This window comes from Myxocyprinus asiaticus, chromosome 24, assembly GCF_019703515.2.
Source record: "Myxocyprinus asiaticus isolate MX2 ecotype Aquarium Trade chromosome 24, UBuf_Myxa_2, whole genome shotgun sequence".
Lineage (NCBI taxonomy): Eukaryota > Metazoa > Chordata > Actinopteri > Cypriniformes > Catostomidae > Myxocyprinus > Myxocyprinus asiaticus.
In genome coordinates this window covers 18,543,617-18,556,760 of record NC_059367.1, presented here as the reverse complement: position 1 = coordinate 18,556,760, position 13,144 = coordinate 18,543,617, and the positions used below count along the sequence as shown (strand labels likewise).

General features: G+C 37.8%; 1 protein-coding gene across 1 annotated transcript; it reads left to right on the top strand.

The window, feature by feature from the left end:
* Positions 1-5,490: 5,490 nt before the first annotated feature.
* Positions 5,491-12,615, top strand: emilin3a (elastin microfibril interfacer 3a). The gene is made up of 4 exons (XM_051653249.1): positions 5,491-8,027; positions 8,887-9,006; positions 9,119-9,888; positions 10,490-12,615. Exons 1-4 carry the CDS (start codon positions 7,882-7,884, stop codon positions 12,448-12,450), a joined length of 2,997 nt encoding a protein of 998 aa, XP_051509209.1. The 5' UTR covers positions 5,491-7,881; the 3' UTR covers positions 12,451-12,615.
* The last annotated feature ends 529 nt before the right edge of the window (positions 12,616-13,144 follow it).

Here is a 13,144-nt window from a genome sequence, read left to right as displayed (position 1 = left end):
GAAATAAATTAATTAGGCCCTAATCTAATCTAATCAATGCATATGGAAAATTTCTGGGATCTTTTATTTCAGCTCATGAAACATGGGACCAACACTTTACATGTTGCGTTTATATTTTTGTTTAGTGTAGATCTTTATTAATGACCTTTTAATGAAATGATGTTCTCAACAATAATGTAAGTAGGTGATTAATAGAGATGTATATACAGGCTACTGAAAGTCTGCTGAATGTTTGTTGAAACACTGTTTACTAGCTATAGCAAGTCAGTTGATAAATGTAAGTAGGTCATTAATAAAGATCTATATACAGGCTACTGAAAGTCTAATGAATGTTTGTTGAAACACTGTTTACTAGCTATAGCAAGCCAGTTGATAAGTCACTTATAGTCAGTTAAATATCTATTTGGGACCATCAAAATAAAGTGTTACCTAATTTTCTCTTTTGGGTGAACCATCCCTAAGGGAACTAACCCCCCCTGTACTTACCTGTCAATCAGCCCTTGCGCTAAAACAATAGCTCTAAACTTTGACAGTTACATACAACTTTAAAAGAAAATAACTGTCCGATCGAAAGATTTGGAAAAGCCGATTCATATACAGACTTTACAAAACACCATCAGTATGCCGTATGCAGTGACACAGATGAATTAGCTTTGAATAAAGCGTCACCTAAATTGGTAAATATGGATCGTGTGAAGTATGCAGATCTGAAATTCAACTCAGCTAAAATAAGGGTGAGTATTCCTCTCAAAAATTCAATTGTGGCATTGGGGATCAAATTATAGCCAACTTGGGCCCTGCAGGGTCCCACCTCTGAATTTTTGTCCACCAGTTCAAGCTTTTCACATGAAAACAGTTGGCCTGGCAAGGGCTAAGTACTGATATATACTCCTAGATAGGCATATCAGACCAGAATTTTATTGGTTCATAATACCATGAGGGGTTTGGGGTTGTCCCATGTGCCAATGAATAAAAGTCAAATAATGTCAAAAGAAGCATTTTGGATCTGTAAATATGTAGGCCAAATTCATGTGTAAGTTGCTAGGAAAGGTTTTTTTTTTTATTTTTCTTTTACATATATATATATATATATATATATATATATATATATATATATATATATATATATATATATATATATGTATATATATTGTATATACATATACACTGGCGGCCAAAAGTTTGGAATAATGTACAGATTTTGCTGTTTCAGAAGGAAATTGGTACTTTAATTCACCAAAGTGGCATTCAACTGATCACAAAGTATAGTCAGGACATTACTGATGTAAAAAATAGCACCATCACTATTTGAAAAAAGTCATTTTTGATCAAATCTAGACAGACCCCATTTCCAGCAGTCATCACTCCAACACCTTATCCTTGAGTAATCATGCTAAATTGCTCATTTGTTACAAGAAAATCACTTGCCATTATATCAAACACAGTTGAAAGCTATTTGGTTCGTTAAATGAAGCTTAACATTGTGTTTGTGTTTGTTTTTGAGTTGCCACAGTATGCACTAGACTGGCATGTCTTAATATGTCAATATTAGGTCAAAAATGGCAAAAAAGAAACAGCTTGAAAAGAGTGTTATGGATCTTAATCCCATTGAGCTTTCGTAGGATCAGCTAGACTGTAAGGTGCGTGAGAAGTGCCTGACAAGACAACATCCTCCTCTACAGGAAGTGTGGGGTGAAATGTCACCTGAGTATCTGGACAAACTGACAGCTAGAATGCCAAGGATCTGCAAAGCTGTCATTGCTGCACGTGGAGGATTTTTTAATGAGAACTCCTTGAAGTAGTTTAAGAAAAAAAATTTAAAATTATAATAGTAATTTTTCATGTTATTAATGTCCTGACTATACATTGTGATCCACTTTGGTCAATAAAAGTACCAATTTCTTTCCATAAGAGCAAAATCTACATTATTCCAAACTTTTGGCCACCAGTGTATATATATATACACACACACTACCATTCAAAAGTTTAGGGTCACTTACCCTACTTTTATTTTTTTCACATTTTAGAATAATAGTAAAGTCATCTCAACTATGGAATAATAGAAATGGAAATATGGGAATTATGTTGTGACTAAAAAAATCCAAAATAAATAAAAACTGTGTTATATTTTAGCATCTTCAAAGTGGCCACACTTTGCCTAGATTTTGCAGAAATGTACTCTTGGCATTTTCTCAACCACCTTCTTGAGGTATCAGCCTGGGATGCTTTTTAAACAGTATCGAAGGAGTTCCCATCTATATGCTGGGCACTTAGTGGCTATTTTTCTTAATTATTCGGTCCAAGTCATCCATTTACAAAAAAAAAAAATCTTTTTTTTATTTTTTTTTTATAAAATTTTAGTTTTGTAATTAAATTAATATGTTGGCACAATTATATTTTTTGTCTACAAAACTCATTTCAAATATTTAAGCAAATGCCTTCAGATCAAAAGGTTTTTAAGATCATAAGAAACATTTCAGGCAAGTGAACCCAAACTTTTGAATGGTAGTGTGTGTGTGTGTATATATATATATATACACAGGTGCATCTCAATAAATTAGAATGTCGTGGAAAAGTTCATTTATTTCAGTAATTCAACTCAAATTGTGAAACTCGTGTATTAAATAAATTCAATGCACACAGACTGAAGTAGTTTAAGTCTTTGGTTCTTTTAATTGTGATGATTTTGGCTCACATTTAACAAAAACCCACCAATTCACTATCTCAAAAAATTAGAATACATCAAAAGACCAATAAAAAAAACATTTTTAGTGAATTGTTGGCCTTCTGGAAAGTATGTTCATTTACTGTATATGTACTCAATACTTGGTAGGGGCTCCTTTTGCTTTAATTACTGCCTCAATTCGGCGTGGCATGGAGGTGATCAGTTTGTGGCACTGCTGAGGTGGTATGGAAGCCCAGGTTTCTTTGACAGTGGCCTTCAGCTCATCTGCATTTTTGGTCTCTTGTTTCTCATTTTCCTCTTGACAATACCCCATAGATTCACCAGACCTGAACCCCATAGAGAGTTTGCTGGCCAGTCAAGCACACCAACACCACGGTCATTTAACCAACTTTTGGTGCTTTTGGCAGTGTGGGCAGGTGCCAAATCCTGCTGGAAAATGAAATCAGCATCTTTAAAAAGCTGGTCAGCAGAAGGAAGCCTGAAGTGCTCCAAAATTTCTTGGTAAACGGGTGCAGTGACTTTGGTTTTCAAAAAACACAATGGACCAACACCAGCAGATGACATTGCACCCCAAATCATCAAAGATTGTGGAAACTTAACACTGGACTTCAAGCAACTTGGGTTATGAGCTTCTCCACCCTTCCTCCAGACTCTAGGACCTTGGTTTCCAAATGAAATACAAAACTTGCTCTCATCTGAAAAGAGGACTTTGGACCACTGGGCAACAGTCCAGTTCTTCTTCTCCTTAGCCCAGGTAAGACGCCTCTGACATTGTCTGTGGTTCAGGAGTGGCTTGACAAGAGGAATACGACAACTGTAGCCAAATTCCTTGACACGTCTGTGTGTGGTGGCTCTTGATGCCTTGACCCCAGCCTCAGTCCATTCCTTGTGAAGTTCACCCAAATTCTTGAATCGATTTTGCTTGACAATCCTCATAAGGCTGCGGTTCTCTCGGTTGGTTGTGCATCTTTTTCTTCCGCACTTTTTCCTTCCACTCAACTTTCTGTTAACATGCTTGGATACAGCACTCTGTGAACAGCCAGCTTCTTTGGCAATGAATGTTTGTGGCTTACCCTCCTTGTGAAGGGTGTCAATGATTGTCTTCTGGACAACTGTCAGATCTGCAGTCTTCCCCATGACTGTGTAGCATAGTGAACCAAACTGAGAGACCATTTTGAAGGCTCAGGAAATCTTTGCAGGTATTTTGAGTTGATTAGCTGATTGGCATGTCACCATATTCTAATTTTTTGAGATAGTGAATTGGTGGGTTTTTGTTAAATGTGAGCCAAAATCATCACAATTAAAAGGACCAAAGACTTAAACTACTTCAGTCTGTGTGCATTGTATTTATTTAATACACGAGTTTCACAATTTGAGTTGAATTACTGAAATAAATGAACTTTTCCACGACATTCTAATTTATTGAGATGCACCTGTATATATATATATATATATATATATATATATATATATATATATATATATATACATACACACACACACAAACAAGTGAACACATCCTGTACTGAGATGTATACATCTGTCTGGCTGCAGGAGAATAAATTGATGATCACTTTTGGTTCTGGAAAAAGAAGTCTTGTTTCTGTATAGTGAAAAGGTGCCAGGCATCAGCCACACTTCACACCAAACACAACAGCCTTTAGCAGACAAACACACAGCTGACTTAACTAATTTCACCATCAGGAGTTGAATGTAACTGGTTGGTGCTATTTTTAGCAGACATAGACAACAGAAAAAAAAAGATGCGGGAGAGAGAGAAAGTAATAGATTTTTGTCCATATCAAAGGCCGTTAAAAAACTTAAGCCTATGTGCTTTTTCCAGATTATGTTCCCATATAGTGAACATTTGATCCTGCACACAAACATGCAGACATCTCATAAGTGGTTCCCAACCCTGTTCCTGGAGGCCCCCCAACACTACACATTTTGGATATCTCCCTAATCAAATACACCTGATTCAACTCATCAGTTTATTAGTTGAGACTCCAAGACCTGAATTGGGTGTGTCAGATAAGGGACAAATACAAAATGTGCAGTGTTGGTCTATTTCTACTTTATGCACTCTTTGAGTCATTTACTACTAGTTGCAGCCTCTACAAGGTGCAAATTGTTATTGAAATGAAAAAAGAACACCACCCTATTTTGATAGGCAATTACATTGGATGAACACAGGTTCTGCCCACTGCTGAATACAGAACAGCATTATATGGGCACAAGAGTTTGAGACCTGAACAGCTGGTTCACTGTGATGTCATATCCTGTGGACTTCCTGGGTGGAGGTGGTTGTAAAGAATGGCGTGTGTGTGTGTCTTGAATGGTGGTGGAAAGCCAGTGCTAGCAACATACTGTGCCTGTTTTGTCAAACAGCTTGTGAATAATATGAGGGTGTTGACACATAGAAATGCAGATTTAACTTTTGGGAGTAATTTCTTTTGAAAGCCATTTGAAACAATCCAAAAATTGGGAAGAAGTCTAAAAATAACTCATTCATACAATTAAAATAACAATGTAGATAATACAAAGCAATCCGTTTACATTGATAAGGGATAATGTATAGTCAGCTGGTCATTATCGCAAAATAAACCCTGACAGACAACAACACAGTGAAAATGAAAAGTGATACGAGACACATGAAAATAGTACAGCTACAGTATATAATAAATCAGTTGCCTGGGACAACAGTGAATTCTACAGATTAGCTATCATTGTACAAAATATTTTATAGTGGTTGACCAGACAGTATCAAGCGTTCCAGAGAGCTGTGTAATAAATCAATTTAATCCAAGTGATCTACAAATGAGGAAAGCATTACAGTAACAGTGCTGCAATACAAAACAAAGAAAGATTCATGTTAGATGCAAGGATATATAGACCTTTGTCAGGGTAGATACCATGTTTAATTTGACAAAAATGAAAATGAGGCTGTGTAAGATAGAAGTATAGTCCTTTCAAAAGGTGGTACTGTCTTTAGGAGTTCTTTAGGAAATTCTCTAGAAAGAAAATGTTTTTGTTTTTTTTCTCAATAAGGTATTTCTATCAATCACAGCCTAACTTTCATTCAGGTAAAATTAAATATGGTTTGTACCCTGACTAATGTCTTTAAGACTTCATACTGTACAATACATTATACATAAACAATGAAGACAAAGCATTTTATTTCAGACCTGCATTGCCACACTAGCAGGTCTTTATAAATTGGAAGAGTGAAATAGTGAAATTAATGTTTAAACAGCTTCCTGACCCTCCACATTAGAGTAGTACAGCTCTCAGAAACAGTGTAAACATTGTCGGCTAATTAGCCACTGAAACAAAACAAAGGCATGTTGTGTTTTGCCCTGGTGGTTTTTAGAAGGGAGGTTTGAGGTGGGGTGTGTTTACTTGTGGTGTGGGAGAAGTGGCTTTTTTTCTCGTGTTCACAATTGAGGTCTATGAGTAGTAAAGAGTGTTTGGAATTCTCACTGTTCAACAATTGCAAGTCAGCCAGAGCCTCAAACGCTACCATAGTGACAGCCGTGGACAGATGTCACAGCAGTAAAGAGAAAAGAGCGGTAACTTCAATGATTATTAGTTTGTTTAGGTCTGTTAACCATATATGGGCAAACATGGTCAAAAGAGCATTAAAGACCACACACAACAAATAAAATTATCATTTTGTATATTTTTCATTAGAGCTGTTTTGCCATTGTCAGGTAATCGTTACTATTTACAGTCTGACTACAAGTGTTTATCTGAGGAAAACTGTATTTGTTCCATATGGCTGTGTCCATGTTTGTGTTTGTACATGTGAGTGCAGCCTACAGCTAGTGAGTCCATATGTTTTCTTAACTTATGTACAAAGCCATATGCTCCTGTATCATTCAGTGTTCACAAAACAGCCAAACAGGCTATAATTAAAACATTACATAAGACTGACAGTGTAAAAAACATTCTGAAAACTTGATGACCAACCCAGTAGTGTTAAGCAAGAGGTGATGTTTAAACATGTTGTTAAAATTATATCATTACAGTATTTGATAATTATTATTAATTAACCCTTACATGCATGGAAATTTCACCAAACAATCTTACATATTTGGGTCTTTAGAGACCTGACACTTATATCTATCACAAATGGATTTACAAAATGATCTGCAAAAGTGTAAAATTTTCAAAATATTTTGAAGGCAATTAGAAAATAATAGAATAAAATATATTTTGATGTTTTATTTTTCATATATCAAAGAGAAAATGCAACAAATCAGGACAAATCTAGAACAGGATTCATTACTTTCACACTGAAATTTCATGAGATGCAAAAAAGACTACACAACTCCTAAAAAATGGACAAGGTACGTGGAATGAGGTCCCGGCCCAGGTCTCTAAAGACCCAGAGTATGCGTTTAACGGTTAATGTATGTATTGATAACCCTGTTTTTTTTTTTATTTTTTTTTTTTTATCAATGAATTCATTTACAGTTTCATAGTAAAACAAAATTATAATTAAGGGGAAATTTCACCGTAAACATTTCCATTCTTAAGTCATCGTTTACTTATCATTTAAAGGGTATGTTCAGTGCATCTTTTCCACGCACAATTAAAGTTAAGGGTAACCAAGGCTAATATTTTGCTTAACATCTCCTTTTGTGTTCCACTGAAGAAAGAAAGTAATTTCAGGTTTTTGAACATGAGGGTCAGTAAACAATGATAGAATTTTCATTTTTGGTGAACTATCCCATTAATATTCATTCGTTTTATCCATATTTAACTCTTTCCATTGATATTGTTCTTCAACTGTGTGGGTCAGGTCTCAGAAATTGCCACCTTCGTGTGAATTGTGTTAGGTGGAATTGTGGGTGGGTGGATCTATGTAAATGAAGTAGTCCAGTGTTTTATGAGGTGGCCAAGACTCTCAGCCCCAGCAGTCTTCTGGAATCTTCTCAGCATCACCCTTTCTGACACCAGAACTTTTTTCTGTGCATTTACAGAGAGCTAATATATGCCATTTTAATCTGCAAGCTTTTCTTTTAATTTCTAAGACCGAGTAAGTGGGCAGATGTGACATATCTACAGATAGTTTTAATGGCCTAATTAAGGTCATATGCCAGTTTTTAGATCTATTCTCAATTTTTCTGCCAATAGAGGGTTTACCCTCTTTTACTTAATTTTCAGTCTTGATAACATCACATTATTGGAAGATGAGGGTGCAGTGTTTTCTCCAATTCTGGATTCTCCTGAGTGCTGTTGTGACTGTGACAGCTTTTCACCCTCAACCCAACCAATTTAGCCTCTACTCTGGACCCCCACCACAATACGGCTCCCCAAAACCAGCTGCCAGGCATAAGTGAGTATCCATGAGTGAAATACTAATTCTCTTTATTAATGGCACAGGTGGTCAAATGGCATTTAAAAGTTACTTAATAATTCCAGACTCCTTTGTAAGGCAAACATTTTTAATGTTTATTCCATGGCCAGTGTCATGTGAGGTAATAAATGAAGATTGTGGTTAGAATATGATTTTCACAAAAATGAAAAGTCATCATTAACTCAACCTCAGGCTGTTTCAAATCTGTATGACTTTCTTTCTTTGGTTGAATGCAAAAAGAGATGTTAGTCAGTATGTTTACTCTCAGTCACTATTCATTGCATTAAAAAAAATAAAATAAAATGCAATAAAAGTGAATGGAGTCTGAGGTTAACATTCTGCCTAAAATCTTTTTTCGTGTTCCAAAGTAGAAAGAAATTAATACGGGTATGTAACAACATGTTAATGTTGTAAATAATGTCAGAATTTTCATTTTCAAGTGAATCACTTTAATAAAGCCATTGCTCCCTGCAGACACCTACTAAATACCTATTGAGTTAACATTATCCAGTTTGGTATAACTGTTTGATATAAGCTGTTTGGTAGTCAGCACCACATTTGTTATTCAGAAATGTATTCATAAAGAATAAATTCCTGTATTTCTGTATTTTTGTTGTATCTATTATTATAAACAATATTTTTACAGTTAGAAAACACAGCATGTTCAGTACAGCACAGCAAAAAGCAGTGATTTGTATTTCTATAGCACTTTTCACATCACACATCATTTCAAAGCAGCTTTATCAGTGTTTAGGGAGTGTAAATAATGAATCTCTTTGCTGTAGACCACCTCAGTTATTGAGAGTTAAATCTCCCCCACCCAACTCTTTCCCTTCAGGAACCACTGTGCATATGTTGTGGAGAAGACTGTCTCATTCACTGTTCAGGGTGGAGCAGCACCCTTTGTGAAGGCAGAGTACAACAAGTGTGCCTGGGGTCAGAAATGCCCAGCTCTAAAGTAAGACATCAGCTATTCATAATTGTCTACTCTAAACTCAGAATGTTTTTGTAATACATTTGTACAGTTACACACACTTTTTAGATCATTTTGACACCCTGTTTATTTTTAGCAGGTATCGCATGTTCTATAAGCCCATGTATAAAGTGGCATATAAGACTCTGACTGAGCTGGAGTGGAAATGTTGTCCTGGATATGGAGGTGTTGGTTGTACTGCAGTCTATGGAATGAAAGCAAGGCCCACTTTCAAAGGACCAATGCCTGCACAGAAGGGTCCTATGAAATCTTTTAAAGGGCCAGTGCCTGCACAGAATGGTCCTATGCCTACTTTCAAAGGGCCAATGCCTGTTCAAAAGGGCCCAATGCCTTCCTTTAAAGGGCCCATGCCTGTGCAGAAGGGTCCTATGCCTCCTTTCAAAGGGCCCATGCCTGCACAGAAGGGTCCTGTGCATTCTTATAAAGGGCCCATGCCTGCACAGAAGGGTCCTAGACCTTCAGTTAAAGGTCCTTATCCCTCTAAAAAGGGTCCAATGCCTTATTTTAAAGAGCAAATGCCCCAACACAACTATGATGTGAACCCCTGGAATCAACCTCAGGCACCATCTAATAGAATGAATGGATACCCAGGCCCTAATACTGGGCCCACTTTCCGAGACACCTCATTTGAAGATTATCCGGACCGCCAGGGGCCTGAAATATATCGTTCTGAACTAATGCCAGAACCTGAAAATCCTGGCCATGATCTAATTCCTGAAGGTCCTGAGCCAATCACAGACTACCAGGATCCTCAGCCAGAAAACCATGGCACTATACCAGAACGCAGTGAGACAGAGCCTGTTCCCAATGCACAGACGCACTCTAGTGGTAGTGAAACAAGCCTAGGTGAGGAAACTATAGTTTATACTGTAGCTAGATTAAAGTTATAAATACACATATTTAAGAAATAAAATAATTGAAGCATTTAAATGTATATGAAGTCAGAATCATTAAACAAGTGAGAAGCCCATATAAATATGATATGAGTTATATAAATAAATAACCATATTCATTTTGGTGTGATTCTTTAGGCACCTCACGATTCGATCTAATTCCGATTCTGGGAGTCACAATCCAATTCCAATACAATTCCTGATATTTAAAAAAAAATTCTTATTGATTATTCTGCTTTGCATAGGCACAGTATCTTCACATTTTGACTAAATTCTGGTTTCTTAGTTGTCCTGTCACAGGTTTTGAGAAAATCGCAGTAAATACAAAATCCACACTAAAATCAAGTAACTGTTTTGTTGGTGTACTGTGTAGTTACATCCTTTACATTGTATTTTAAAAAGCTCAATAGTGGATCAGAACAACATAGTATACATATTTATAAAGATTCATCTTGATTTATAATGGCAGCTGTGTAGCCCTTTTAGAATCAGCATTTTTTGCAAACTGTTTTAAGTATGTCCAGATTAACAAAATAAATACAATTTATTCACAGATCATGATGAGAACAGTATCGAAGATGAACGACTGGATAGGTTAGAGGAGGATGTGCAGAGACTCTCACTTGGTCTTGAGACTCTCCGTGGAACAGTGACAGGCCTGGAGAACAGCTTGCGTGCTTCCCTCCGTGAAGACGCCAATCGGATGTTGACTGCACTCATTTCTGCTGCTCCTAGCCCTATTGCTGCTCCATCTCTATCCAGAGATTCTTCCGTGGGTTTCGGAGATCTGCCTGGAGGTGCACCGGATATTAAAGGTTCAGATGTGATGGGGCAGTTCCCAAACCTGGTTGATTTAGCTGAAAGGGTATCAGAGCTGGGAGCGGAGCTAGTTGCAAAGACATCTGAGCTGGCAGAGTTGAAAGGGGCAGTGTTGGGTCACAACAACACCCTTCAAAGTCTATCAGATGGGTCAGGGAACCTGACTCAAGCTGACTTCCAAAAAGTCCTTGAGACACTGGTGGAGTCCAAAATGAGAGAGGCTCGGGTGGCAATCCTAGACGGGTTTGAAAAGAGAGTGGAGAGTGCTGAGGAGCGATGCGAAGGTCGGGTGGCAGAGGTGCGGCTCCAGTGCAAGGACGAACTTTTGAATGGACAGGATCAGACTGAGAAAGTCCTAGACATAAGGGTGACAGGATTGAGGACAGAACTTCAAAAACTCCAAGCTCAGCTTCAAGGCCTGGAACCTGAAGAGGGTTGCTGCATTGCAGTGTCTGGTGTAACTGAAAGGGTAGTTTATCTGGAGAAATCAGTGGGTGGCTTGAATGAATCCCAAATACACCTCAGTGCCGAACTTGATGGACACAAGGACCATATAGAGGGCATGTTAGAGGGCCGGCTAGGCTATGTTGAAGACAAGCTGAATGTTGCAATTAATCAAGAGGACGCTAATGTTAGCAAAAAAGTGCCTAGCAGCATAGAGGCACAAATTGAGACAAAGCTAAAGGCTCTTGAAAATCGTCTCTTGGCTGCTGTGGAAGAGCTCGGTAATGTCACTTCACCAGCCTTGCTAGAGGGTCAGGCTGTACCCATCCTGGAATCTGAAGTAGAATTACTCAGAAAAAAAGTGGAGGAGGATTTGGATCATGTTCAGGAGCAGCTCAGATCCATTGAGGTCCACTGTACGTCATCATGTGTTCCACAACCTGTTCTTACAGGATATGCAGCTCCTTTGGCAACTGAGGAGGAAAGAGGTGAGGAGATTCACATGAAACTGGATGGGAAACTTGATTTACAAGCAGAGAGATTGAACCGCCTCAACACCACCCTATCTAATCTTCTCATCCAATTGGCGGAGAAACAGGAAGAGGCTGGTCTTCAGGATGAGGTGACCCTCCTGAAAGTCACTGTGAACTCTGTTAACAGATCTCTCTGTGGCTTGCAAGAGTCACTTGGTTCTGTGATCAAAGAGGTGGGCCACACCAACCTTACCTGGCAAGAGAGAGAAGAGAGGCTTGCGCAGCAGGTGAAGGGTGTGGTGCAGCTGGTGGGACAACAGGCATCTATGTTGGGCACTGGGGAACGAAGGTTGACCCATCTGAAAGGGGAACTCCACAATCTGCGGCGCAGAGTGTCCGGAGACCTCCAGGGTTGCCGCACCACTGCCTTAGGTGTCCAGAAGGAGGTGACTGAAGTCGGAGGTCGTGTTACCCGTGTAGAGGGCCAGTGTGGAGGCCTGGCACACCTAGCTGAAGACCTGGAGAAAATTCGGGGAGAACTGGAGAGACACTCTGATGGGTATCTGTCTCATGTTAATAGCACCCTTCTTAACCATTCTCACCAGCTGTCCGAGCTCAGAGATAGTCTCCAAAACTGCACTGGACCATCTGGGTTTACCAGGATAGCAGGGGACAATTTGTTATCTACAACACAAAACAGGGCAGAACACCACACAACAGAACCAACCCATCCAAGAAGAGACCAGTTTGCAGCCCCCACACAGGACAGAGGTGACTAGTAATTCAAGTGAACTTTAGTATGTGAAGCCATACACCAACACATAGTAGACAGTCTAGACTCATATAAAACATATACTGTTTGATACTATTAGTCACTCAGGACACCCTTCTCTTCTAACAACCATCTGTCGTATGTTCAGTGTTGTTGAATTTCAAACTTTACAGTCTGTGGTGCTGCTGTTGTTTTGTATTTTTGCTTTGTATTAAATTGTTTGTTTTTATGTTTCACTTTGCTTTTTTACGGTTGATTAAAGAAGTTTTTCATTTTCACTATGTGCTAAACACAAGGTCGCAACTTGACTTAATTTCTGACTTTGTTTTTTACCTCTTTTTACATTGTGTTTGTAACTTTAACAGGAATTTTCTGCAAAATGTTTAAATATGTATATTTTTTTGGTTTGTAAAAGCTGGTTCTTAATAAAATGTAAAAAAAAAAAAAAAAAAATCTATTAATGAGTTGGTCATTACTCTGTATATAATGTTTGAATCATTCATATGGAATATCTTATCCAACATATTCAAAAGGCAATGGACTAATAATTGCACTTTTTAATTATATACAGTTAAGTAAAACATTTGAAATTGAAAATGTTATTATTTTATTACAGATTTAGACTGTTTAGAAATAATACAAATAAAATAATTTAGCTTTTTTATATAGGCCTATATAGTTGTACATCATTAATTCATGCA

Excerpts from the sequence above, each read along its gene's own strand:
- emilin3a (XM_051653249.1), top strand. The coding sequence starts at position 7,882 with ATGAGGGTGCAGTGTTTTCTCCAATTCTGGATTCTCCTGAGTGCTGTT. Across the intron at positions 9,007-9,118 it reads CAGAAATGCCCAGCTCTAAA|CAGGTATCGCATGTTCTATA; the intron begins GTAAGACATCAG and ends GTTTATTTTTAG. Across the intron at positions 9,889-10,489 it reads TGGTAGTGAAACAAGCCTAG|ATCATGATGAGAACAGTATC; the intron begins GTGAGGAAACTA and ends ATTTATTCACAG.